This window comes from Colobus angolensis, unplaced genomic scaffold, assembly GCF_000951035.1.
Source record: "Colobus angolensis palliatus isolate OR3802 unplaced genomic scaffold, Cang.pa_1.0 Scaffold196, whole genome shotgun sequence".
Lineage (NCBI taxonomy): Eukaryota > Metazoa > Chordata > Mammalia > Primates > Cercopithecidae > Colobus > Colobus angolensis.
In genome coordinates, this window is record NW_012115110.1 from 6573715 (window position 1) to 6600316 (window position 26602).

Sequence of the window (26602 nt, forward strand, 5' to 3'; positions counted from 1 at the left end):
AAGTCAGCCTCTTAATTGAAAGTGGAAGGCAGAAGACACTCTTACTTCCAGGGAGAGATAGTTGATATGCAGTGGGTGAAGGAACCTCCAGAGAGTCAAGAATCAATTGGGCAAGCAGTTTAGTTTGTCTAAACTTACATATTTGAGCATAGCCAATGGAACTGAACAGTTATCACTCTTCCTTATCTTTTCCACATTTAAGATAACACAGAAATGTAAGGTTTTCCTCTTTAGATGGTAACTATAGTCTCCCAGGGTCCGATTCTCAGAGCTCAGGGCCACTGGACATTCCTACATGTAGTAGAGGAAGGGAAAGGACCTTCCAATTAAGAGATCATGGCCTCCAGATAGGGGAGACAAGACAAATGTGAGAATACAACAGATGAAAATAATTTGATCTTAGGAAGTACGTGCAAATGTGTCGACTTCCAATAAGTAAATATTAATATGTGTGTTGGTTCATGGAGTATTCCAGGAGAAAACTTGACATTTGTTTAGAGAACATATTTTGAGGAAGTCAAGAAAACTCAGAATATCAGAACTCTCAGCATTTAGTTAAAATATCTATGTGTAGATCACTGCGGGTAGAAGGAGAAGTAGGCCATCTCCATTTCTAAGCTGAGTCACCAGCATTTAAAAGGCATGGACTTCTTAGAAAACTTGATCCTAATTTCAGCTTTCAACAACTCCCCTCCTAAAAAACAACAACAAAAAAATGGGTATGGAAGGCAGAGGGAAACCTTACTAAAAAGTTTATCAGGCCCTTAACTTTTAATAAAAAGCACAGCAACTGAGCTACCGTTTCCCCAAAGCAAAATAAACCATAGTGCACAAATCCTTTCTCTTATTTGCTGACAGCAGGCCACCCCTGAAAATGCTCAGCATGTTATTATTGTAAAAATCTACTGCAGGGTAACCTGTGCATGGAACATTCAGCCAGCGTTAATAAATTGTCTACTGAGCTGCATTTTAAGGTTGTCAATAACCTGCCTTGTTTTTTTTTCTCTTTCTGCTGTAGTAGTCCATGAAACAAGCCACACCAGGATCTGCTGGGGCGTCACCCTCTGAAATCGCAGCCTCCCCAGTGAGAGAGGTCAGAGGGAAATAGAAATTGTTAGGCTAGCTCTGTCTCTTTGTGTCTGGGTTTTCACTTAGGAATTCACCCTGGAAGAGACTGCTCAGAGGCAGAGTCCTTGGAAGCCTGTAAGTATGGATCCTCCACAATTGTGAGAAAGCATTTCCTCTGACCCTCTCCCTGCCCCCACCCCAACTTACTCATGCTCCTGAGAGAAGCCCCTCTTATGAAGCTATGCAAAAAACAATGAGGTTGGAAGTCAGTTACCCTGGCATCTCTGCTGGTTAAGTGTTTTTAAAATTAAGTGTGGATAAAATATCTACACATTGGGCCAGCAGTTGGTCTCCTTTCTCTAGTCCCCAACACGCTGCTGACTTTTAGCAAATAATGAGCTACAATGTTTTTCAAATGGCTCTTGAATGTCTCTATATTAAAGCATTGCAAGTCACAGATGCATCTCATGATGCATTAATAATTAAGATTTTAATTTTGCCCATGACTGCTTATTCTCATTTTGTATTTAAAAATCAATTAATGACCCAGCACTGTTTCTCTATAAATTATCCACTTTTTTTTATCACAAATCTAGTCTCTTATGAAAATAATGACCTTTTATAACTCCATATGGACTAGATTCTTAGCACTATATCATGCAATAAATTGTTCTGTCTGTTATAAATTATAAATTGCATAAATTATGTTCCATTTTGGTTAGATCCATGCTAGTTGCTCACTGCAATCACTGTTAACCTGAACCAATCAGGGCCTCTTCTGAACTATGTTCTCCTTGCTTCACTCTAAATGATCAGCCCTCTACTGGGCCATACTGCTATAATTAAATTTTTATGTCAACAGAGAAACTGCATGTACATTAAGTCTACCATAATATTTAATTCAAGCCATTTAGGAAGAAAAATAACTTGTGAAGAACATCAGTTTGCCTTACCACAGGATTCAGCAAACATACTGATGAAGACAAATAATCACATAATAAAAACCACTGAGCCCTGGGACTCTTAACTTTGAGAACACATTGGACAGGCTCTATCATGGTCCCTGTGATCCCCAGCTCCTAGAATTCACACCTTGTGTAATCTCCTCCTATTGACTGTGAATGTGACCTGTCACTGGCTTCTAACCAACAGAATATGTGAAAGATTTTGGAATGTCACTTCTGCCATTATGTTACATAGATTGTAATGCCCTTATTGCAAGAAAGCTTTCTCCCTTATTGGCTTTGAGGAAGCAAGCAAAAAGGTGAGAAGGACCCAGTTGTCAAGGATTTGAGGGCAGCCTCCAGCTAACAGCCATCAAGAAACTGAGGCCCTCAGTCTGACATCCCACAAGGAACTGAAGGCTGCCAACAACAACATGATCTTGGGGGCAGGTCTTTCTCTAGCTGAGCCCCGATGACATCACAGTCAGGGCCTCTATGTTGATCACAGCCTTGTGAGAACCTGAAGTTGTGCCCAGGCTACGAAACTCACAGACACCATGAGCAAATAAACACCTGGTGCTTCAAATGCCTAAGTCTGTGGTAATGTTATTATACAACTATTAAAACAGACCGTGGTACGTGGGAGTGTGGTGCTACTGTAAGAGGTTAAAATGTGAAACTGGCTTTGAGACCAGGGAATGGCAGGAAGCAGAATAATTTTGAGGAGCACATTAAAGAAAATTTAAATCACCTTGAATCATCCATTAGTAGAAATCTGAACTCAAAAGACACGGCCAGTAAGGGTTTAGAGGAAAATGGGATAAAGAACTAAAACTGAACATCTAAAAAGACAATCTTTCCACCACACACACAATAAAGAAAAATATGTGGCCGGGCGCGGTGGCTCAAGCCTGTAATCCCAGCACTTTGGGAGGCCGAGACGGGCAGACCACGAGGTCAGGAGATCAAGACCATCCTGGCTAACACGGTGAAACCCCGTCTCTACTAAAAAATACAAAAAACTAGCCGGGCGAGGTGGTGGGCGCCTGTAGTCCCAGCTACTCGGGAGTCTGAGGCAGGAGAATGGCGTAAACCCGGGAGGCAGAGCTTGCAGTGAGCTGAGATCCAGCCACTGCACTCCAGCCTGGGCTACAGAGCAAGACTCCGTCTCAAAAAAAAAAAAAAAAAAAAAAAAGAAAAATATGTGACATGATGCATATGCCAATTGGTTCCATTTAGCCATCCACAATGTATTCACATTTTAAACAACATTTTGTACGTGATAAATATTTACAAATTTTGTCAAAAATAAATTAGTTATTGAAAAAGACAAAAGCACAATTAGAAAAACAGGCAAATTATTTGAATAGACATTTCTATAAATAACATACACTAATGTCCACTAAGCACATGAGAAGATGCTCAACATTATTAGTCACTAAGGAAATTCAAATCAAAACCACAGTGAGATACCAGTTCATACCTACTAGGATGGCTAAAATTAAAGAAAAAAAAGTAACAAGAATGCGAAGAAATTGGAACTCTCATACATTGCTGGTGGGAATGAACATTGGTGAAGTCTCCTTAGAAAGCAGCGTGGTGTTTCCTCAAAAAGATAAACATAGAATTAACATACACTGCAGCAATTTCACTCCTAGATATACAGTATTCACAAAAGAATTAAAACAGGGACTTAAAAAGATACTCATATGCCAATATTCAGTACAGCATTGACAATAGTCAAAAGACGAAAATAAACTGTGTCCACTGATGAAAAAAAAATGGATAAACAAAATGTGGTATAGCCATACAACTGAATCTTATTTAACCTTACAAAAGGAATAAAGTTCTGACACATGCTACAACATGAAGGAACCTTGAACATTATGCTAAGTGAAACAAGCCAGACATAAAATGGCAAATACTATAGGATTCCACTTATGTGACATATCTATAACAGGCAAATTAGTAGAGACAGAACATAAATTAGAGGTTACCAGGTGTTGGCAGGAGGGTGGAATAAGGAATTGTTATTATTGCTTAACAATTACAGAGTTTATGTTTGGGGTGATAAAAAGTTTTGGAAATAGTAGTTATGGTTATGCAATAATGTGAGTGTAAATAATGTCACTGAATTACACACTTATAAATGATTAAGTGGCAAATTTATGTTTTTCGTTTGTGTGTGTGTGTGTGTGTGTATAAAACCACAATAAAAACTTAAAAAGTAAACAGGAATATATTATCAGGAACTGGAAAAAGGGAGAATCGCATTACACAATGGGTAAAAGCTGCCAAAATTGTTACCTATGGTAGTATGAAAGGCAAAACACCTAAGTTGAATTACTTAACTAAGGATATTTCCAAGCAAAGTGTTGAAGGTACTGCTTGGTCTCTTCATGCTGCTTACAGTAAAATGTAGGTGAAGAAAGAAAGACTGAGGAATGGATTATTAAACTAAAAGAACAGGGACTGGATGATTTTGGAAATCATTCACTTTTAATGGAAAATGATGCAAAAAATACAAAATAGCTTTCACAGTCCTTTCAAGTACTGTTAGGGAAGGTTGGAATAGTAAAAGCTGAGGTAGTGACTATAAAACCTTTCATTGCAACCTCAGAAAGATGAAAGAATTGGAGTAGTATTTAGTTACACAAAGAGTCCTTTCTAGAGCAAGTGTGTGCCTCACAGATCCTCTCAACTGCATCAGATCACCTCTAGTGAGCTGGAGGGTGTTGTCTCTCAGCCATCTCAGCAGCACCCCAAGATAGAGAAGGGCTAACTCAAAAAGGTCTGTGAATGTAGCTTTTGTTTAGTGGAGTAAACCTTGTGGAAATCCATTGAAGACTCATAACGTTTTTCAGAAACTTACTTATACAAAGATACCAGCAGCTTGGATGGAAAGGGACAGAGAAAATACCCATGAAAGGCTGCTGGAAACCCTACACATTCTACTGACAGGAAGGAAGCTGACAAAACTACCTAGCTACAAGCACATGCTCTCTTCATGAAAAAGAAAGCCTGATTCAGGAAGTATAACTAACAGCCCAGAAGGCAGAGCTAAGAACCATAAAACATTATGCCCATTCCTTAAACTTAATTAAGCAACTCTCAACACTTGCTCAGCTAGATTTCATAATTTACATGGAACAGTGATTCCTTCATAATTTCCATCACCCCACACCACCTACTGCCTTTTTGAACAGAAATGAATCAACTCTGGAAGATAGACGTTATGGTGACCCTAGTGAGCTCTGCCTCCTGATATTCATACCCTGTGTCATCACCTCCTCTAGGTTGTGGAGGCCTGTGTCTTATTTCTGACCAACAGAATATGGCAAAGGGGTGAGATGTCACTTTTGTGATTATATTACATAAGTTTGTAATGCCCGTCTTGCAAGGAGACTGTCTTTCTTACTGGATTTTAAAAAGCAAGTGACAACACCAGGAAGGATCACTTGGCAAGAAACTGAGAGTGATCTCTGGATAACAACTATGTAAGGAATTGAGGTCTGCAGTTTGACAGCCCACAAAGAGCTGAATACAAACAACAACCACATGATCTTGGAAGTGAATCTTTCTCCAGTGGAGCCTCAGATGAGACCACAGCTCTGGCCCATGTTTTGATTGAAGCCTGCTGAGGCCCCAAGCATAGTATCTACCTAGCCATATAGGAATTCCCGACCCAATGGGACTATGAGATTTCAAAAAGAAATGTGTGTTGTTTTGAGCCACAAAGTTTATGGAACTGCTATTACACAGCAGGAGGAAACTAGCACAGATAATAACACTTGCATCTTGATAATATTTACAGAGATCCATTTTTTCCTTTTGTTAGTAGCCTCTCTGGGAGTTGGTGCTTCTACTCAGCTCTTGATACTCCAGAAAATCTTTTCAAGGAAATGTCAGAAGTGACTATACGTTCTAAAGTACATGTAAAATTAAGCTAGCATTATTTTTCAGAAAAAAATAATGTAAATACTTCTGAGATTTTTGTTGCAACAAAGCTCCCATTGAATAATTCCAAATATTGGAGATGTCCCAGATGAAAAATCACTAACTATAAACCTACCATTCACTTAGGGAATCTTTTGGAAAGATCAATTCATTATCTTGTGGCTACCCAGGATTTCTTGAGGGTTGATGGTGTTTAAATAAATATGATATAAATTTATTATTTCTTATGCCTAGTTCTTAGTCTTTTGTATGCTCTCATGGAGATCATAGTCTCCTTCAATCTTGAGTTTAGTCCTCAAATATCCCCATTGTTGGATCAGAATGCTTTTATATTTCTTAGGTGAAGAGACCTTTCATATAACATGGCAGAGACACCTAAGAACCTATTGCTTATGAAGACCACGGAGGAAACTTTAGGTACTTGGATTTTCTGGTTTTCATTAAGCTCCCAGTAGCCCCCTAGAAAGACTATTCAATAGAAAAGCTTACATTTTATAAAAATTTTACATAGTCCCTGTTCTTAGTATCCATCTCTTATTTAAATTCACGTTTTCCCCCATTGAGCAAATGCTAATCTACCAGTAAACATTTATTCTGTACAAAAGGAATATTTTACATGTAAGTCCCTCAAACACACTTGCCATCTTTATTCCTCATCTTTTCCTGAAGACACTGCTGTATAAAAAATCCTATGTGGATGCAAACATACACATCTGTCCGCCACAGTGTGAATCAGCCTCTTCTTTCCTGAGTGATCAGCCTGGGAATGGTGATAACACATGCTAAGTTTGTGGTAGTGCCTTGACTCTAGGGAAGACTTTGCACAGATGGAAGTGACTTTGCCTCGATGGGCTGTACAGGTTGAGCATCCCTCAGCTGAAATGTTCAGGACCATTAGTGTTTTGGATTTCACATTGTTTCAGATTTTGGAATATTGGTGTCTATATAATGAGATATCTTGGGGATAAGACCCAAGTCTAAATACAAAATTTATTCATGCATCAAATATACCATATACACAAAGGCTGGATGTAGTTTTATATATTTTAAATAATTTCTTGCAGAAAACAAAGTTTTGACAGCATTTTGACTGCAAAACTCAAAAAACCAGTGTGGAAATTGCCACTTGTGACATCATGTCAGTACTGGAAAAGTTTTGGATTTTGAAGCATATTGGGTTTCAGATTTTCAGATTAGGGATGTTCAGCCTGTCCTAGATGACAATTTATAGCATTTAGAAACTTCCAACCAATTTAAAATTGTACAAGGCTTGGAAATAACAGGGAGACAATTCTTCCATAATAGGCTTTCCCACTTATCAACTGGTGTTAGAAAATGACAGGCTTGCACAAGACTGTCTCAGGGACTGTTTCAAAAATGACAAACCCTGCTTGGTAAAAATCATCTTCATTTCCTATTAGTCAAAAGGAGTGAAATCTTAATTGGCAAGTGAGGAACTCACTTGAAGAAAGAAAGGAATGATTCTCCTTAGTTGATTTTAGGTTGTAATAAACACCTACTAGAGAGCTATCTAAACAGTAAGTCTGTTGGTTCTGTTCATATAAATAGTAAATGCATAGCAAATAACTATATACAATATTTTTATTCGAGGCTCCACTGAGCTCATGTCATCAAATATAAACCTAGTATATTTTAATTAAAATGCATTGAAAGTCATTCAATAAATTTATATTAGTATAGCTGAATAAGAATTCTGAAAGCACTATGAAATTTACCTACTTGAAATCTTTCCCAATAGTGACAAATTAGAATAAACATTAATAGTATATTTAATGCATATTAAGACAGATTCATTGATCTTACAAAACAGATTCAATGATTACGATTGCAGAAGTTGAGCCTGAAACCAAGCGTCTAATTCTGCGCCAGGAAACAAACTGTTAAATCCAAGACTAAATCAAAATGTCGCTATGATGTGCTGAAAGCTCAAAATACACGTGGAAAAGAATCCCGAATTTGGGTTGTGCTGCAGCTTCATTGAGGGTACTTCTGAATATGCCCTTCCATGCCTTCCAGAGGATTAACTGAGTACGATGAAAACCTTACCGGTGCGGCGCGCCTGCCCAATAATGTCTGCATCCGGGACCTTCTTGGGTCCTCCTTGGAACTGAAGCTTTGAGACCGGTCTGGTTAAATTCTCACCAGAGTAAGTCTCCTGCAGACGTACTTCCAGAGTCTCCAGGAGCCTAACACAGCACAGAGGTCCCTGGGTACTCTAATCCCTTAGCAGTTGCTCACCAGAGCCAACCCAGCTGTGTAGGCACCAGAGCAGCCCAGTGACGCTGTCAACGAGGCTTTGATCAAAATTAAAGGTTGCCAGGAAAAGAAGAGGACGACTGGCTCAGCGGAAAGGGACGCCACACATAAGCTAAGGTAGATCCCAAACTAAAACCGCGGGGAACCCGACCTGGCCGGAATGAGAGTAAAGCGTGAGGGTGGCGGTGCTGGCAGCCGGGTGGTCACGTACCTTTCCTCGCGGTTCTGTCCCACGCACACCCGGCCCCCGTGCCTGGGAGTGGGGTTGCTGCAGGAGCGCTGCCGCACCTGGAAGCCGATCCCACAGGTAGTGCTGCAGGGAGACCACGACGTCCAGGGAGTCCAGCCTCCGTTCCTGAGGGAAGGGAAGTAATGCAATCATTAGGTCAGGCAGGCTCAGAGTCCAAGCCCTGTCTGCACCCACAGCCAAATGCCTGTGTTCCCCAGGAGGATCATGCTTGGGGCTGCTGCGGAGAGGGCACAGCAGACACGAAACTGAACAGACTGCACCCTGTGAATCTCAATTCCTGCCTCTGCAGCCCCCAGGCATCTGGTTTCTAGTCAAGATAGGAAATTTGAGAATAAACTTTTAAGTGCACTATAAATAATGGACTATATTAGAAACTATCAAAAAACTTGAGTTATGAAAATATTAAACTAATAAAGAATAAGGTTATTTCACTGACAAGCATTTAGAAATGAATCCCTACACCTCTAGAGTTTATGAGTTTTTTGGACTTGTATCATTTATAATCTATGAAAAGTGCACCTTTGGACAAAATGCTCATCTAAAACGGACTAAAATGCTTTCTTTTAAAATGTATTAATATCAGTGAAAATCAGTAACTCTCCTGATAGCATTCAAACTGATAAAGAGTGTTGTATTGTTAGAATAATGTTCAAAGCTTTCAAATGAAAGAGTGTTGTATTGTTAGAATAATATTCAAAGCTTTAAAAGGAACTTTATTAAAAATTTAAAAAGGACATTTAAATTCAGATTCTTGGCTATCTTTTAACAAACTGACAGAGACATAAAGAGTGCAAATAAGAAGTGCAAATTGCATATAACTAACTGTGTATTTATGTTATTACACATATAGAGTAATGTAGATATATAAAAATATGAAATAAAAATAGGATGAACTAATTTTAAAAAAATTTTAAATTATATTGACAGCTCTAGAAATGTGTTAGTATTGTATTTTTTCCTCAAAATGCCTGTATTCAGACTGGTTATAATTTAAGTGCCCCCTTAACACTTTGTTCCTGCTATTAAAAAATATATAGGTTTTTTTAACTTTATGTGTTAAAATATATATTAAATTCACATTCCAAACTTCCAAATATATGGTCTACTTCGTGCAGAATTTTTTTCACTTCTGCAATCACATATGCATTTCTTTAGATAGTTGTCACCTTCACCCATAAGATTTACATTTCCTGTGAAAAAATACTAGCTCACATTAATTCTCATTTTTACTTTATGCATTTCATTTTAAAACATGGAGGTCAACAACTATGCCACTGAAGGTCCTGGTATAAATAATATGTTGAGTAATATCATATTAAAAATAATTTCAAACAAAAATTATTCTGAGAAAATTCTTAGAATATTTCATGTTTTCCTACTTTATTGAAACCTAATGATTTAATAAAATATGTAGTCATAGCTTTATGTGTGATATTATAATAAAATTGCTCTATAATAATTTAACCAAAATTATCACACAATAAGACAAATTTTCCCACATTTCTTAAAAAGGTAATCAGCTAGTATCTTTTTTTTTTTTTTTTTTTTGAGATGGAGTCTTGCTCTGTCACCCAGGCTGGAGTGCAGTGGCTGGATCTCTGCTCACTGCAAGCTCCGCCTCCCGGGTTTACGCCATTCTCCTGCCTCAGCCTCCCGAGTAGCTGGGACTACAGGTACCCGCCACCTCGCCCGGCTAGTTTTTTTTGTATTTTTTAGTAGAGACGGGGTTTCACCATGTTAGCCAGGATGGTCTCGATCTCCTGACCTCGTGATCCGCCCGTCTCAGCCTCCCAAAGTGTTGGGATTACAGGCTTGAGCCACCGCGCCCGGCCTAGCTAGTATCTTATACCCTGCTACCTACAATCTTAAAAATTATCCATGTTATTCACTGAATTATATTTAAAAATTTAAATAGCAGTTTTAGTATAAATAAATTACATTTAACTTGCAAAGTTTCATTATATATGAAAAAAGTTGTTAGATCATGCAGAAAATTTGTTTGGAAACTCTTCATTTCTTAAATCTTTTAGCAAATGTGGATTGACTTTTTTTTTTTTTTGAGACAGAGTCTTGCTCTGTCGCCAGGCTAGAGTGCAGTGGCACTAACTCAGCTCCCTGCAACCTTCGCCTCCTGGGTTCAAGTGATTCTCCTGCCTCAGCCTCCCAAGTAGCTGGGAATACAGGCATACACCACCATGCCCAGCTAATTTTGTATTTTTAGTAGATTGGTTTTCTTCATGTTGGTCAGGCTGGTTTTGAACTCCCGACTTTGGGTGATCTGCCCACCTCAGCCTCCCAAAGTGTTGGGATTACAGGCATGAGCCACCAGGCCAGGATACAAATGTGGAATTTTATGACATATTCCATTTACAATATATGGAACATGTTTGTATATAGGGTAGTAAGTAAATAAAAGTGTATATAATAGGAAAAGAATATCTGAGGAAAGAAGTGAACGCAGCTTTACATGTATATGTCTATTACCCAGACCTGAGTTTCCATACTTCTAAATGCTGCTTAGAGGCAGACATAGTTACCAAACAAGTCACATAAAGTAAATAGACATCGGGGGGGGGTCACTTTCATGATTATTAGTACAAAGCTATCCACTCATGCTTTTAAAGCCTCATTCGAACTAGTTCACTTACTAGATTTTTAATCTTAAAATAACTACTAGTTGCACTGCAGCTCTGCTTAGAAAATGACTTTCCAACTAGAGCAAGAACTGAAGACATACCAATAAATAAGTTATAGCAATTCATTTGATAGTCTTATTTTTCCATTAAACAATATGAGCAAAGAGTATTAGCTACTTGTTGTCATCTTCAAACAACAGCACTTTGATAGCTTTTGTAAGTTTCAGCCAGGCATCTGTGGAAATCGTTTCATTTAATACAAAGCATACAGTACATAATACAATGTTGATATGTCTATGTCCTCTGTAATACAAAAAACAAAACAAAAACAAAAACAAAAAACCCTAATCTCTGTGGCCCTGATTTGTTCCTTTCACCTTGGTGGTGAGAAAAATGTGAGCAGAGGGCAAAGTCCGCCTTTCGCTCCCGCACTTTACTTTCCTGGCCCGCTTCCTCTTAGGCATGCGTGCCTGCATGACCTGGGCTCTCCGATAATTTGATCACCCAATCTGATGTCCACTGTTAGTGACTTCATAAACAATTGTCCCAGAGACTTTTTTCTTTTTTTTCATTCTAAGTGGGCTCATGGAAAGCAGAAAATATGTTTAAAAAATACTGCCAATTAATGAACAAGTGACAAAGGAGCATAAAGACTGATCTCGGAAGTGTTCCTGATATTTGCTTTAAAATTTCTCTGTGATCATGGTGTTATAGGTGCAAGGGATGGAGAGCAAATAGAATATAGTTGTAAAAAATAAAAATAAAACAAACACCACCACAATAAGCGGAAGTAACAGGAAAGCTATTCAGTAGGTTATGTTATTTAAACTGCCCTCTTGATTACCCAAGTGCCTAATGTTAGCTGGGGTGAGAGGTGAGGTGCTCTGAGCTCTGATATCCTACAGAGTAGAGCAAGTTGATCAAGGTCTTGGCTTCTTCTGCCTCCTAACCTAGAGTTATTATGTCCTACCCCTAATGGACTATTAGTTGATATATTCCAGGAAAAGATTATTAAATAACATGGATGTTTTCCTTAAACAAAGTCAATCATATTGTTGAAATTATAAATACTTTTCCTAATCTAATGAAGAGTATGTGAATAAGTGTAGATCTGTAATCCAGTTTGTAGTTTAAAATCTCCTTCCAAAAATCACGTAATTTTTAAGTGGTGAATGTCCATGGTGTTTCACCACAGTTCTCTCCAAAAGGGAGTTATGTTATGATGTCCCAAATTCCTCGAGAGTCTGAGTTTAATACACAGTGCACAACTGGCATGTTCTGAGGGGCACACCTGGAACAGTTGGCGATCTCCATGCTAGGGCCTTCACATTGCCAGCCACCACACTGCGGGGCCGGGCTGTCGCAGGAGCGGGTTCGACAGAGGCAGGATCCCACGGCGCTGCCATCCGTGTGCGTGCAAGGTGTCCACGGAGACCACATGCCAAAGTGTCCATCCACGGTGAGATTCCTGGTCTAGGAAGCAAAACCAAGTGCAGGTGTCAGAAAAGGTTCAAGCTGAACACATACTACAGTAAAAATTAAAAATCCCTCACAAGACAATCAAAACTCTTTTAGATTTGTTTTGTTGTTGCAATTAGAAAAAGATTGCATGAGGGAGTATTTCAATGTAAAGTCACAAGGTCATTGCTGGAGATGGTGAGGAAGAAGCAGGGAGGGAGGCAGAGGGAAAGGGGAGGCAGAAAAGGAGAAGAAGAAAAAGAAGAGAAAGATGAAGAAGAAGAAGGAAAAGGAGGAGGGGGAGGAGAAGGAAAGGAAGGAAAAGAAAAAGGAGAAGAATGATGGGAGAAAGAGGGCTGAGAAGAGAGGAGGAGGAGCGAAGGATACTAGTAACTTGGCAATCAAGTTATGGCCAAATTGTCCACTAATTTGGAAAATTCAAAACTAAGAGGAACTGGAGTGAAAAATCACAGCTGCACAACCCCATTTCATGTTTATGTGCCTTTAAAAAATGAAAGCTTAGTAACATTTATCATTAAAGACTTGGTTTGGCTCTCAAACTGAAAGCATTCAATTCAGGACATATTTAAAGAGCATCTACTAAGCAGCTGCAGCACTTCTCTTTGTTAAGCATATCCCAGTCAAATCTGTGTTCTGATCAACTTCTAAGAGCTCATGGGCCAGTGAGAAAGAGCTAGACACGTAATTGTTACCCCATGTAGAATCCAACGATGGATTCACAAATGGGGGCTATGGGAGCAGAGGACAGAACACCCAACAGGCTTACAGGGTCTGGGAAGAGCAACGAGGGGCCTGTGTTGAGTCTTAAAGAGTGAAGAAAGAGCCAAGTAGAGGGGCTGGCAAGGGCTGGCAAGGGTGAGGGCAGAGGAATGAGGCTGCCAAATGGGAAGGGTACATGGGCATTCCCTGTCAGTGTGGGGTGAGCTGGTGGTTCAAGGGGAGCAACACCAAGGACTGAGGAGAAGCCCAGGGCAGGGACCTCATGGGGAGGGGCCAGGGAGCCCCCTGAGCTTGCTGGTGTGGCACCTCTGAAGGCATTCAAGGGGAGGGCATGGCATCGCTGGGACATGCATGACCAGCTCTGGGGTGGCAGAGGCACCAGCGTGTACCTGGCTCATTGAAGAAGGGACAGCTTCCTGCCAAATCCGATAAGCATATCTGCCCAGGAGGTGGCAGTGCCACTGGGAGGAGAGACTCATGCAGCACAGCCTCACATCACATGCCCAGAAACCAGCTAATGGATCTCTCCTCAGAAAGGCAATGGGAAGACGGTCTAAGACTCCTGTTTTGGTTGTTGTTGTTTCTGAGATGGAGTCTTGCTCTGTTACCCAGGCTGGAGTGCAGTGGTATGATCTTGGCTCACTGCAACCTCCACCTCCCAGGTTCAAACGATCCTCGTGTCTCAGCCTCCCGAGTAGCTAGGGCTACAGGCACCCGCCAGCACACCAGCTAATTTTTATATTTTTAGTAGAGACAGGGTTTCACCATGTTGGCCAGGCTGGTCTCGAACTCCTGACCTCAAATGATCAGCTCTCCTTGGCCAATCAAAGTGCTGAGATTACAGGCATGAGCCACCGTGCACAGCCTCCAAACCTCCTAATATTAATATGGAAACTTAAGCATCCCTGAGAAAATCTGACCAAGGAAGAGCTTTGGTGATGAGTGAACCGCATGCTTTCACCTTGCCCTCTGTGACCGGCTGCACCCCTCCTCCTCTGCCAGAGTTCTCTTCCAGAACCATCTATTTCCTTCAGAAAGACTCATCATCCTCACAAGAAACAAGTCACAGGAAACAACTCTATGTACCATACAGTTCATTCTCTTTGGGTTACACACTATACCCATACTTTGCCATTTCAGAATAATGCCGACACCATATTTTGTGGGTAAAAATATAGGTAAACGTTACTTTTGATTCATCATTGCCCCAAATGCAATAGGATCTAAACATGAAAAGTGTTCATTGTCTTTGACATAACTGGTTGGCCAAATCCAATTGCTATACTTATGACTATCCCTCCTTTCTAACCAACCCTCTAACATTTTCTATCCAGTAAGGTGGATGGGATTGGGAATTTCCCCCCATACCTGGCTATTTATGTAAGAAACTGTGACAAAAGGGATGGAATGGAGCTGCACCATCTGTTAGAACAATTCTTTTCTTTTTTAAAATTTTACTTTAAGTTCTGGGATACATGTGTAAAACGTACAGGTTTGTTACATAGGTATATATGTGCCATGGTGGTTTGCTGCATCTATCAACCCATCATTTAGGTTTTAAACTCCACATGCATTAGGTATTTGTCCTAATGCTCTCCCCCCTCATCCCCCACCCTCTGACAGGTCCCAATGTGTGATGTTCCCCTCCTTGTGCCCATGTGTTCTCATTGTTCAACTCCCATTTATGAGTAAGAACATGCAGTATTTGGTTTTCTGTTAGAGCAATTCTAAGTGATATGCTGGATCCTACTCAAGAGGAAAATATCCCCATTTCCAAGGTGCCGGTGGCCTCCCTGTTGGCTTAGATGAAAAGACAGCACCTACTCCGATCATAAGGTTCCCTGAAGACCATAGTGTTTTCTTGGAGAAACCAAGCCTTGCATGACAACGTGACTCAAGCCACTAACATAGCAGATTCGGTTGTTAAAGAGGCAAAGACCCTACCATTTGGGAGTTTCAACATTCTCCTTTCACCTCTTTATCAGCCCTCCCTCTTGTCTTCAGCCAAAGGACTCCTGTGTCGGTGGATAAGAGGTGGACAGTCAGTTTCAAACGCAGTTCCTATGAGCAAACACAGTTCCTATGCTAGCACATCCTCGCCTGCTTTAACATCCAGACTCCTGCTTGCTGTGCAAACATTGCTGGTATTGTTTTGACTGTAAAAAGCACAAGTCTCTTGTTCACGGAGCCAGCCTCAAGCAATAACGGTGGTCAGACAGACAGAATATTTGCATCATAGTTACACAATATATAGGTCTGTACTATTTTGACTCTTCACAGTGTGGGCTCAGTTCAGAAACCTTCCAGGGCTGCTGAAGGCCCCAGGGAACACCACCATGGGATCTGTGACCATCCTAAGCCTGCAGGTGGGAGGGAGGACAGGGTGGCTGGAGCCATCCTTGGTTGAAGGGGGTAAGGGAACGATACACCAGTCTCATTCCTCTTACCCATGCCTCTCATTACGTGAGCCCAAGGCCACAAGACAACAAGGGAGAGAGGACCGGACATTGGATGTAAGGAAGGTCAGACCCTTGGGGCAGAGAGTGAGTCGGGAAGGAGACTCTCTGAGAGGTTCTCTGGGACAATTGGCCATCCTTTGCCTCACTTCTCTATGACGCTGTAACAACTCCAATAGTTCATCTTGCCTCCGCTCAGAAAGCCAAATGCACTGGGAACAACAGGAATGACAGGAAAGAAAGAGCTAAATTATTACAGGGCCAGGCAAGTGAGGAGAACAGAAAGAAACTCCTCAAGCCTGGCTCCCTGAGAATTGAGAGACCAGGGGGTTTTGACAGTACTTTGGCAGCCCAGGGCTGGGGAACCAAAACAGTTAATTAAATCACAGGGGTGTTGAAACTGCCTTCAGGCAGCTGAGTCAGTTCCTGAGAGGGGGTCTCAGGACTACTCAGCGGCTTTTGGTCAGCTGAAGCGCTAAATCTGAAAAATATCTCAAAGACCACTTCTTTAGGTTTCACCATTGCAATGTTATCTATAGGGGTAGTCATAGACGTTATGAATCTTGTTTACTGAATCTGCAGTAAACAGCTTAAAGAAAAGCAGGCTAAGTGTCAGCAGGTCATTGTTTATACCTATTCTTCAGCAAAGTTCAAGTCCTTATCATTATGAATACAGATTCAATCTCTGAATAAGAGGACAGGGAGGTAAGTTTTCCTTGCCTCAAAATTTAACCATAAACTAAATTCCTCTCATAGTTATCTTGGCGTTGGCCTCTGTGTTATTATATGCAAAACAAGAATACATAAAACAACTTAGCCTGCGATGTTAGAAGCAAGATGGAATCAGTCACACTAGAATTCGCTCATCACTTCTAATTCTGCAAAGGCTGTTTCAAAGGCGTTAGAGGTCATGCAGGTTGGGATGCTGTGGAGGTCAAAGTAGTTCTATCTTGGATGCTAATCCCCCATGTTGACTTCTGATTAACCCCAGTTCTGGGAATGCCTCTAAGATTTCCAGTTTACCTGTGGTTCCTTGTGTAAGAGTATGTACTTAATGCAAACACTACCCTTCAGCAAATTCCTAGGCATTTCCTCTGAAGCACATATACCCTTTCCCTATGGCACATAAGCCCTGGGAATAATCCATGGAGCTCTACCGGTCCTGCAGCTGCCCAAGAGCGTATTTCTCTCTGTAAGTTCCCAATAAACTCACCCTATACCAACAAACTGAATTTGTCCGCCTCACTCTCGGGTTTCTTGAGTCCTTCTGTGTTTGGGGGTTTATTTGCACATACGTCCCTTTCATGAAGCAGATGCATTTGTGATTTTTTTTTTGAATGTTTGTAAATCCCCCTAGTATTAATGGGAAACATTTGAGATGCAGAATTGGGACAGATTAGAGAATTTGAGGCAAAGGAGAGTCTTTCTAAGCCCCTTTAGTCTCCATTTTCTCATCTAAAATACAAACGGAATGAGCAGGGAGGTTCCTAGGATCTCCTTAGCTCTAAGAGGTCATGGGGAAATCCTAAACTCATGACGATATAGACAATAGAAATATCTAAGACTGTGAGGCCAGAAGGAAATACAATATGATGGTGACAATGGAATGAAGATGGAAACAGCAAGCACTCATAGTTCCAGTCCACGTACTTCCTTAAAATAATCTCCTGTCCTGGAGGGAACCTGAGAATTTCCATTTTTGCAAAGAGGCTAAGGTAGGGACACCAGCCAAGGTAATGGATTTTTATGAAGAAAGTACTTTGGAAAAAAGAGGATTTGCATTCATTGTGGGAATTATTCCTCACCATTGTGAGGTGAAGCAGAGGGAGTAGGAATCTATGGTGAGTTGGGCTGGTACCACCAGCCACGCTTCTGAACCTCAAACAGAACATATCTGAGGTCAGGGTTGAATCCTGACTAGGCTATAAGCCAATCATGGCAACTCCCTCGGTTGGGCCAGTGCTGGGTCTAGAAACTGACATGTGACCCAGTTCTGGCCAATAAGACTCAAGAGGACACTGCAAGAGGTTTCTAGAAACTATTTTCTTTCAAATGAAGAGGAGGAAGCTTTCTCTGCCACTTCTCTTCCTTCCTGCTTTGGACATGGTTATGTGTGAATATGATACTTGCCAATCCTGCTGCCATCTTGTGAGCAAAAGGAGAAAGGCTAGGGAATCAAAGACTTGATCATCTGCTGTCCTTCCTGAACTGGGCAGCAGAATCAGCCCCTCATGATGCACCACAGGGTGAAAATAGTCCTTTATTAGACCCTATTCACAGGAAATTTGATTACCATTAGGCATATGCAATCTATCTGATTTAATCTCTTTATGCCATTTTTATAGGAAAATTAAACTAAGATTCAAATGAATTTGATAACATCCCAAAGATTCCCTAGCTAGTTATTTGGAAGATGTAATTTGAAGCACTGGTCTTCCTTTTTCCCACTGCCCCAGAGTTTCTCCACATCGGGATTATTGACATTTGGACTGGATAATTTGTTGTAGGGGCTGCCCTGTGCATAACAGGATGTTTACTGACACCCCTGGTCTCCACCCACTGGATGCCAGTGCCCTTCCACCCCCAGATGTGACAACCCAAAATGTCTCCAGACATTGCTAAATGTCCCACGGGGCAACATTTTCTTGACTGAGAACCACTGCACCAGACATTCTTTGTTCGTTTTCTTTTGATCTAGCATGAGTTAGTAGGGTCTTAAGCAAAGAGATGCTATAAATGTTCTTTTTCCAAATATATGAATCAGCAAAAGAGGAGCTTATAAGAAAGGCACAGGAAAAGAGAGGAAGAACTTGAAATAAGTGATGGGTAATGAGAGAATGAAGAGGAAAGAGGCAAATAAAATAGAGCAGAAACAGTTACCAAACACTGGAAAGAAAAGGAACTGCACTGGGCAAATCAAAGTGACAGCAACAGCAATTGCGCTTCAACAGGATGAAAATGTGAGATTCAGTTTCTGGCCATGGCTGGAGTAGTTGAAGACTTTAAGTGTAGCGTTTTCAATCCAGGATCACTGTAGTCAGTTCTACTACATTTCAGAACGAGAACTTGCAATCCTTAGAAAAGTACATGGGTCTTTGGGTGCAGGTTCTCTGTGTTGCATTTAAGTACTTGCTCATTTTGACCCTGAGTATATTCGTTTAAGAATCTGCCTAGAAAGCAGATCCATGAATAACAATGTAAATTCTGTGGCTTTACTTTTTCAAATGAATAGGTATTTTTATATTTTCTCAGGCTTCCTTAAACAGACATCAGACATATATCTAGAATAAATTATCTGTAGTTGCGCTATCTTCTAGATTTCTGTAATGCAACTTTCTGTTAGGAGTATGTGTATTATACTATTTAATATTAAACATTAGACCTTAGTAAGACATACACCATTAGTGGTAGTTTTGTGTATGCCAGGCACTGTGCTTTACAGGTATTAACTCCTTGAATCTTTAACACATCCCTAGCAACTACAGCCCATTTTACAGATTTGAAATGAGCTGAGATAGGATAAGTAAGTTGTTCAAAGTCACTCTGGTTGTTGAGACCATCCTGGCGAACACGGTGAAACCCCGTCTCTGCTAAAAATACAAAAAAATTAGCCGGGCGTGGTGGTGGGCGCCTGTAGTCCCAGCTTCTAGGGAGGCTGAGGCAGGAGAATGGCGTGAACCCGGGAGGTGGCGGAGCTTGCAGTGACCAGAGATCGCGCCACTGCACTCCAGCCTGGGCGACAGAGCGAGACTCCATCTCAAAAAAAAAGGTCACTCTGGTTGTAAAAGACCCAAGAATCAAACAAGCTAGTCCAGAGCCTGTGATCTCAACCAGTTCATTCTGTAAAGTGATTTGTAGATCCTTCTTTGGTGAGAGTCTCAAATAAATGAGCTTCAAGTAATTTTACCCCCAATTCTGTAATAGCAAATTTCCCTTCAACTAGGAAATAGCAGGTTTCCAAGTGCTAGCTAAGGAAGATGCAATTTTTGTTACCAAGCACCATCTACAATCCTATATTTCATTTGTTCATGTCCATTTCATTAATTTCAACTGACCAAGGATATAGATGCATTTGGTGAGTGCAGATGTCCCTGGAGTGTTTCTTTGGATTCTTACTGTATTCCAACCACTATTGTTTCATGACTTAATTGAAGTCTTATTTTTCTAGTCTGATATTTTTTCGAAAGTTAAAAAAAAACTTCCTTTTTTAAATTTTCAGGTAAATTTTGCAACAGAATATAACAAAACAGAATGTTAGATATGCTCCTTGGGAAAGCTTGTCTCATGCTAGGATATCAACTAAGCATCATCCCTAAGCCTATCTCTGCAAATGAGCTACACAGGAAACACAGTGCCTCTAAAAAGAACTAACCTGAAGCGATGTGCAGCCTCTGATAGGATGGGTGAACTAGGGAAATAGTTATCTAATACCTCTGAGCCCCACCTCTTCGATTTATAAAATGGAAGCAAAAATGTCCGTCCCTGGAGATCACAGTGAACATTAAATAAGACAATCCATTGAAAGTTGCCTCACATGGCACTAAGCACATATTCTAGACACACAAGTAAACCTTCGTTCTCTTTTCTTTCTCTTATATCAAGATTCTATCACAAATTCAAAAATAATCTCTCACCTGCTTTCTAAGCATCACCTGATGGTTGCCTCTGCTTTAGGAAGATGTTGAGAGCTTAGAAGGGCATTATCCTGAAGATTAGGGATAATGTCAAAAATATTCAATTTAAATCCTGGTTTCTTTCCCAGTGCAGTTTTGGTACATTTGATAAATCCTTTAGACCATAGTCTATGGTACTGCCATCTAAAAGAGGGCTCTGGGCTTCGTCATTGCTAAAATCCCCTTTTATCCTAAAGAGACTAACTACATAATGGCATTAAGAAGAATCCTGTTATTAGGAGACCCCTAGGTGTATATTTGGTCTTTGTATTTGTTAGTTATTACATTATGTATAGCCCATTTTGCTTTGCTGTAAAGGAATACCTGAGGCTGGGTAATTTATAAAGAAAAGAGGTTTATTTTAGTTACAGTTTTGCAGACTGGCCAAGAAGCACAGTGTTGGCATCTGCCTCTGGTGAGGGTCCCATAAAGCTTACAATTAGGGCAGAAGGTGAAACGGGAGCAGATGTATCATGTGGTGAGAGAGACAGTGAGAGATGTCAGGGTCTTTAAAACAACCAGCTCTCGTGTGAACAATAGAGAAGAATGCAGTCATTACTGCAGAGAGGGAATCCAGCCATTCATGAGAGATTCGCCCCCATGACCCAAACACCTCCCACCAGGTCCCAACTCCAACACTGGGGATCACATTTCAACATGAAGTTTCTGGGGAGTGAACATGCAAACCAGAATACATGATGCATTTTGGAATAAGGACTCATTACATCATATGGTACCCTGGTCATCACGTATCCACAAAGGATGTGGATGGTATTCATGCATAAATAAAGCTCCAGTAGATTCCTAAGACTATGCTACCCTTGTTAAACAACATTATGATTTATGCAGGACATATATATTATTCTAATCAGTCTAGATATGCCAATTTAGATTTTACTGATGCACTTCAAATCTCTTAAACTGAGAGTAATGTTTTCAATTACAATTTTATAAGCAAACAGAACATTAATCAATATGTCAGCAAACTATTGCCCTGTCATCTGGACTACAAAAACCTATAAACATTTTTAAATAGGGATCTCTCTGTAGAAACTAAGTCTTCTTTAAGTCCCTAATTCCCTAGAAAGGTTTCTTGTGGATCCCTTATCCAATTCAAATTCTCTGGGTAGCAGAGGATCTAAGCCACTGCCATGGCCTGAATGTAGTCCTTCCAAATTCAGGTGTTGCCAGTGTGATACTATTAAGAAGTGGAATCTTGAAGAGGTGATTAGGCCAGGAGGGCTCCTACCTCAGGAATGGATTGGGTACCCTTATAAATAGTTGTGACAAAGAAAGTTGGCTCTCTCTTGCCCTCCTACCTTCTTCCAGGTGGGACACAGCAAGAAGCCCCTCACCAGACTAAGTAGCGGTACCTTGATCTTAGACTTACCAGCTTTCAAGAAGGTGTGAAATACATTTCTGTCCAATTTAAATCATTCGGCCTTAGGTATTCTGTTGTAGCAACATAAATGGTCTAAGACAGTCATAAGTCACAGCCACTGCATGAGGTTTGACTAGACCACTAACTTTGGGAAACTCAGTTGTGCTATGTCATTGATCCAAGGTTTGTGAAGGTTTACTTTGGAGAGTCACACACAAGAGGCTTTGAGGGTGACTCACCATCAACAACATTCCTATAACTCTTACTGCACTCAATGTAACGGGATCTCCTGTCTTTCATTATGCAGCTTGCACTTTTACATGAGGTATAAGATATTTGGTCTCATTCAAAAACCCCTCAGCTTATAAAGCTTAATTTCCTTTGGATAGAGATACATACCTCTATAATCTATATATGTAGAGGTAGGTAAAAGTGTTTACTGATTGCAAACTTCCCTCTGCTTTTTTGTATTTTACCATCTCTAAAATAAACTGGCATCTTACAATCCATGAGAGAGTTTTTTGTTGTTGTTTCTTAGCAACATATAAAGCAGTGGTACACATCACAACCAGTGGCATATCAGAAATGATTATATATGATAGATTTGCCCAATAAATTTAAGCCCTTGTTCCATTTCAGTTAAAAAATAACATGGAAGAAAATTACATTTCAATCTTTTTTTAATACCTCTCTAAGTTAATACTGCTCTACATTAATGCAAATCATTTACATCTAGGTCATCTCCTTCTAAGAGATAGATTTTTTGAAAGAGATGTACAGTTAGATAATATGAATTCTCGTTTTCAAAATGGTAGCCTATATAACTCAGAAATACATATGGTTTCCTTTCCTGTGTTTTGCTCAAAATGACATAATTTATTGTCTTTTGTTGCCTTCTTTGTATATGCTTATCTGAAGTGTATCTTGATATGTGATACAATACATTGGGTGGGATGACAGGGATAGTTTTATGTAATTAAATACTCTGTCATCAGAAGAAACAGAGTATTTAATTGTAATGAGTGTTTTGCTGACTGAGAGCCAGATATCACATCTAAGCTTTATTTTTGAAAGCAGAGATGGTAGAGGAGGCAGCCTTGGCACCATGGCAGAGCGTTGTTACCTTCTGACCTTACATGTTAAAAACTCAAGTAAGGTCAGATGGCAACAAGGACCTCAGGTCCTCCCAGTAGCAGGAAACAACTTTAGTGACCACCCTTTCTTCAAGTCTTAAATATTAAATCCTTCCTTTTTGTTCTTTCTTTCTTCCTTTATTTATTTTTTTTTAGACAAGTCTTGTTCTGTTGTCCAGGCTGGAGTGCAGTGGTGATATGCTTTGATGCCATGTCCCCACCTAAATCTCATCTCAAACTGTAATCCCCACATGTCAAGGGAAGAACCTAGTTTGAATCATGGGGGTGGTTTCCCCCATTCCGTTTTCCTGATAGTAAGGGAGTTCTCACGAGATCTGATGGTTTAAAAGTGAGTTTCTCCTGAACTCTCTCTCCTGCTGACTTGTGAAGAAGGTGCGTGCTTGCTTCTTCTTCACTTTCTGCCATGATTGTAAGTTTTGTGAGGCCTCCCCAGCCATGCAGAACTGTAAGTCAATTAAATCTCTATCCCTTATAAATCACAGGGCCTAGGTATTTCTTTATAGAAGTGTGAAAGCAGACTAATACAAGTGGCATGATCTTGGTTCGCTATAGCCTCAAACTCCTAGGCTCAAGCAATCCTCCCACATCAGCCACCGAGTAGCTGGAGCTACACATATGCACCATCGTTCCTAATTAAATTATTTTACTTTTCTGTAGAGTTAGGGCCTCACTATGTTGCCCAGGCTGGTCTCAAACTCTTGGCTTCAAGCAGTCCTCCTGTCTCGGCCTCCTAAAGTGCTGGGTTTACAGGCACGAGCCACTGTGCCCAGCCAACTCTCCATTTAATGACTAAAGACATATACAAGACATACATTCGTTATAAAGCAAGTGTGTGGGTGTGTATTTCTAGTCCATGAACTCCAGCCCACAAACACTACAGCATGGAGGGAAAGGCCTCTTTAGTTTGAGGGTCCTATGGGGACATGCTGCCTGCTGGGAAGCTCTCATCACAGATACTAATAATTACATAATTAGTATCTCTCAGATATATGCTAAAACAACTCTGGGTCCTAGACAATGACCTTATTACTTAAGAAACAAAGCTATTATCTTAAGCCTTTTTTACAATAAAAAATGCAAGATCAAAGATCTACAAGAAGATTTGCTGACCTTCTAAAGTGTACGTCTGTACTTTGGAACCACATTTCAGGTATTAAACATTATGTTTTATCAAGCCACAAAGAATGAAAGGTGAGCACCCTTGTGCTCTTAGTATTTTTCAGAAATAGGAAGGGATTAAGAACAAACAATGGCATTTTTCTAACCATTTTAAAGGGACTTTGCAGCAAAATTGGATTCTAAAATAATAGATCTGAAGTTAAATAGTCACAAGGACTCACAGCTAATCCTACTAGGAAGCTTTCCAGAGCCTAGATGTGGTGATGCACACACTGTTACAGTGAAGGCCCCTTGATTCAGTGCCAACATTTGGGAAATGACAATGGTTTGAATAGCCCCAGACTTCCTTGCTTCATCCCGTCTGGTTTTCTGAATTTCAAGCTGAATAACTGGCTTCATGAATATGTGGCTGAGATAACAGAAAGGGTAGGTTCTTTGGTGGGAAACAGGCTGACGGTTGTGATGCCTTAGAAGTTCTAAAGCATGGAAGAAACAGCAAGGAGTTCACACACTGAATGTGCCACACGATACCACAGAACTGGTGGGCAGAGATGAGCAGTTTTGTGAAGGTAACATGACTTATGACTTTTCCATTATGTGGAAGTTAATAGTTGTTGTTCATATTCTATGAGAAAACGTAAGAGAATTTGAGATGACTGGACAAAATGTTCTAAAGACCAAAAATCCTCCAAAAACAAACAAAAAAAAAGCAAAAAATATTCTAAATACTAGTTCCTATAAATGTGGACCCAAACAAATATATTAGCAAAGGAAACCATGCAACGTGCTTTTCTTGGATTCAGTCTGGCTCTCAATACAGGTGAGTTTCACCTCACTCCACAGTCTTATATGGGAACGCACAGTAGGCTGTCTCTTCCAGACCTTCCTGTGACCTTGAACAGGATCTACGGGTTGGCCCCACATGAAGGTGAAAATAATATCCTTTAGTTATTCTTTTCTCATCTTTCCTTATGTCACCCTCTGGAATTATATCTCCCAAAAGAAATTTATGGATGTAGAAGTTCCTGTTTTATTAGTGCTCTAAGGGGCAAAATAGTCCACACCAAACTCTGGAGGGGAAAAAAAATCCAAGAATAAAACAGAAACCATAAACTCCATTATCAAATCAACACAGTTTTCTCTGAAGACGTTTCTCTTCAAACAGACAAAAAGCCTGTAACAGCACTCCATGTGGCCCTGTGCAAGCAAAGAGTCAAGTGATCTGATAGAGCACAGACTGGGTTTGCAAAAAAGGTTCTCATATGAAAAGGTGCAGACAGTGTGGCTGAGGATCACCAGGGGAGCACGGCTCCCGTGGGCAGCATTTTCAGAGGATGGAGAAGGCGAGCACTCACCGGACATGCAGAGATGCTCTGTTCCCACTGCGTCATGCTCAGGCTCTCCTCCAGGCTTGTGCATTTCTTCATCACCACGTCCCAGCCACAGTAAGGGTCCTGGGCCCCAATGCAGGTGCTGTAAAGACACACACCAAATGGTGAACAGAAAGGTCGCTTTACCCAAGATAAGGCACACAAGACAAGGCAAACCTGTCCCTTAGCAAAGAGGTATGGGATTTCTTAGATATGAAGCCCAGTGGGTATTTATTTAGGCTGCACACTGGAGAACACAGCTATCTGCACACTCCTGTAAGTACCTAATATTAAACCATTTATATAGACATTTTGAAAAATCTATGTTTTAATCTAACATACATGACAGATGACTAAAGATGAGCCAACATAAGTATTTTGCTGTCACAAATAGTGCTAAAGTCAAGATTCTACAATGTTCAAAAACAATATAGCTGTCACCACCACTACCGTCACCATTACCATCTTCCTCCTCTTTACAACAGGTATTATTTGTTGCAGATGCTTAAACGATTTGATAGGCAGGTGTTATTTTCACTTTATTTACCATTACCATCATCATCATCATCATTGTTATTACCCCCACTTTATTGATGAGAAAACCGAGGCACAGAAAATTTGAGAAATTAGCCCAACGACATGCAGATTCATCCAAAACTCTTCAACATGAATCGTTCAAAAAAATAGGAACACCTTTCATTTGTTTACTGTAGCTTAAATGTATTAAAACTTTCAATTTCATAGTAGTTTCATATCGCTGTGTCTATAATATCCTACATATGATATCAGAAGTATTGTAGATGGCGGATATTTTCTTTTTAACTTTGTCTAAATGAAAGAGTTCATACACTACATGGGCATTATTAGACGAGGGCTGTGGCCTTTACATTATAAATACAAGCAAAGGTAAATGAGGGAGGAAGAAGACAGAGATGATAGTGATGGAGCCAGAAATATACAGAAGATAATGTCATGGGCACACAGGACATTGAACCTGGGAATTCTGTGAGTGGACCGAGAAGTCGGACGGGCAGGAAGCAGATGTGAGGAAAGAAAGGCAATGCCAGCATGGAAGTGCAAATGACCGCTCTTGGAGGTAGGATAGTGAGGGAGGAGGA

General features: G+C 40.4%; 1 protein-coding gene across 1 annotated transcript in view; it reads right to left on the minus strand.

The window, feature by feature from the left end:
* SEMA5A (sema domain, seven thrombospondin repeats (type 1 and type 1-like), transmembrane domain (TM) and short cytoplasmic domain, (semaphorin) 5A) overlaps nt 1-26602 on the minus strand; it is a 539042-nt gene that overhangs the window by 86014 nt on the left and 426426 nt on the right. Inside the window, exons 13-15 of the mRNA XM_011940969.1 lie at nt 25470-25587; nt 12424-12605; nt 8458-8601 (exon numbers count right to left, since the gene is read on the minus strand). Of these exons, the coding sequence (XP_011796359.1) occupies nt 8458-8601; nt 12424-12605; nt 25470-25587 (444 nt within the window). The remainder of the gene's footprint in view (nt 1-8457; nt 8602-12423; nt 12606-25469; nt 25588-26602) is intronic.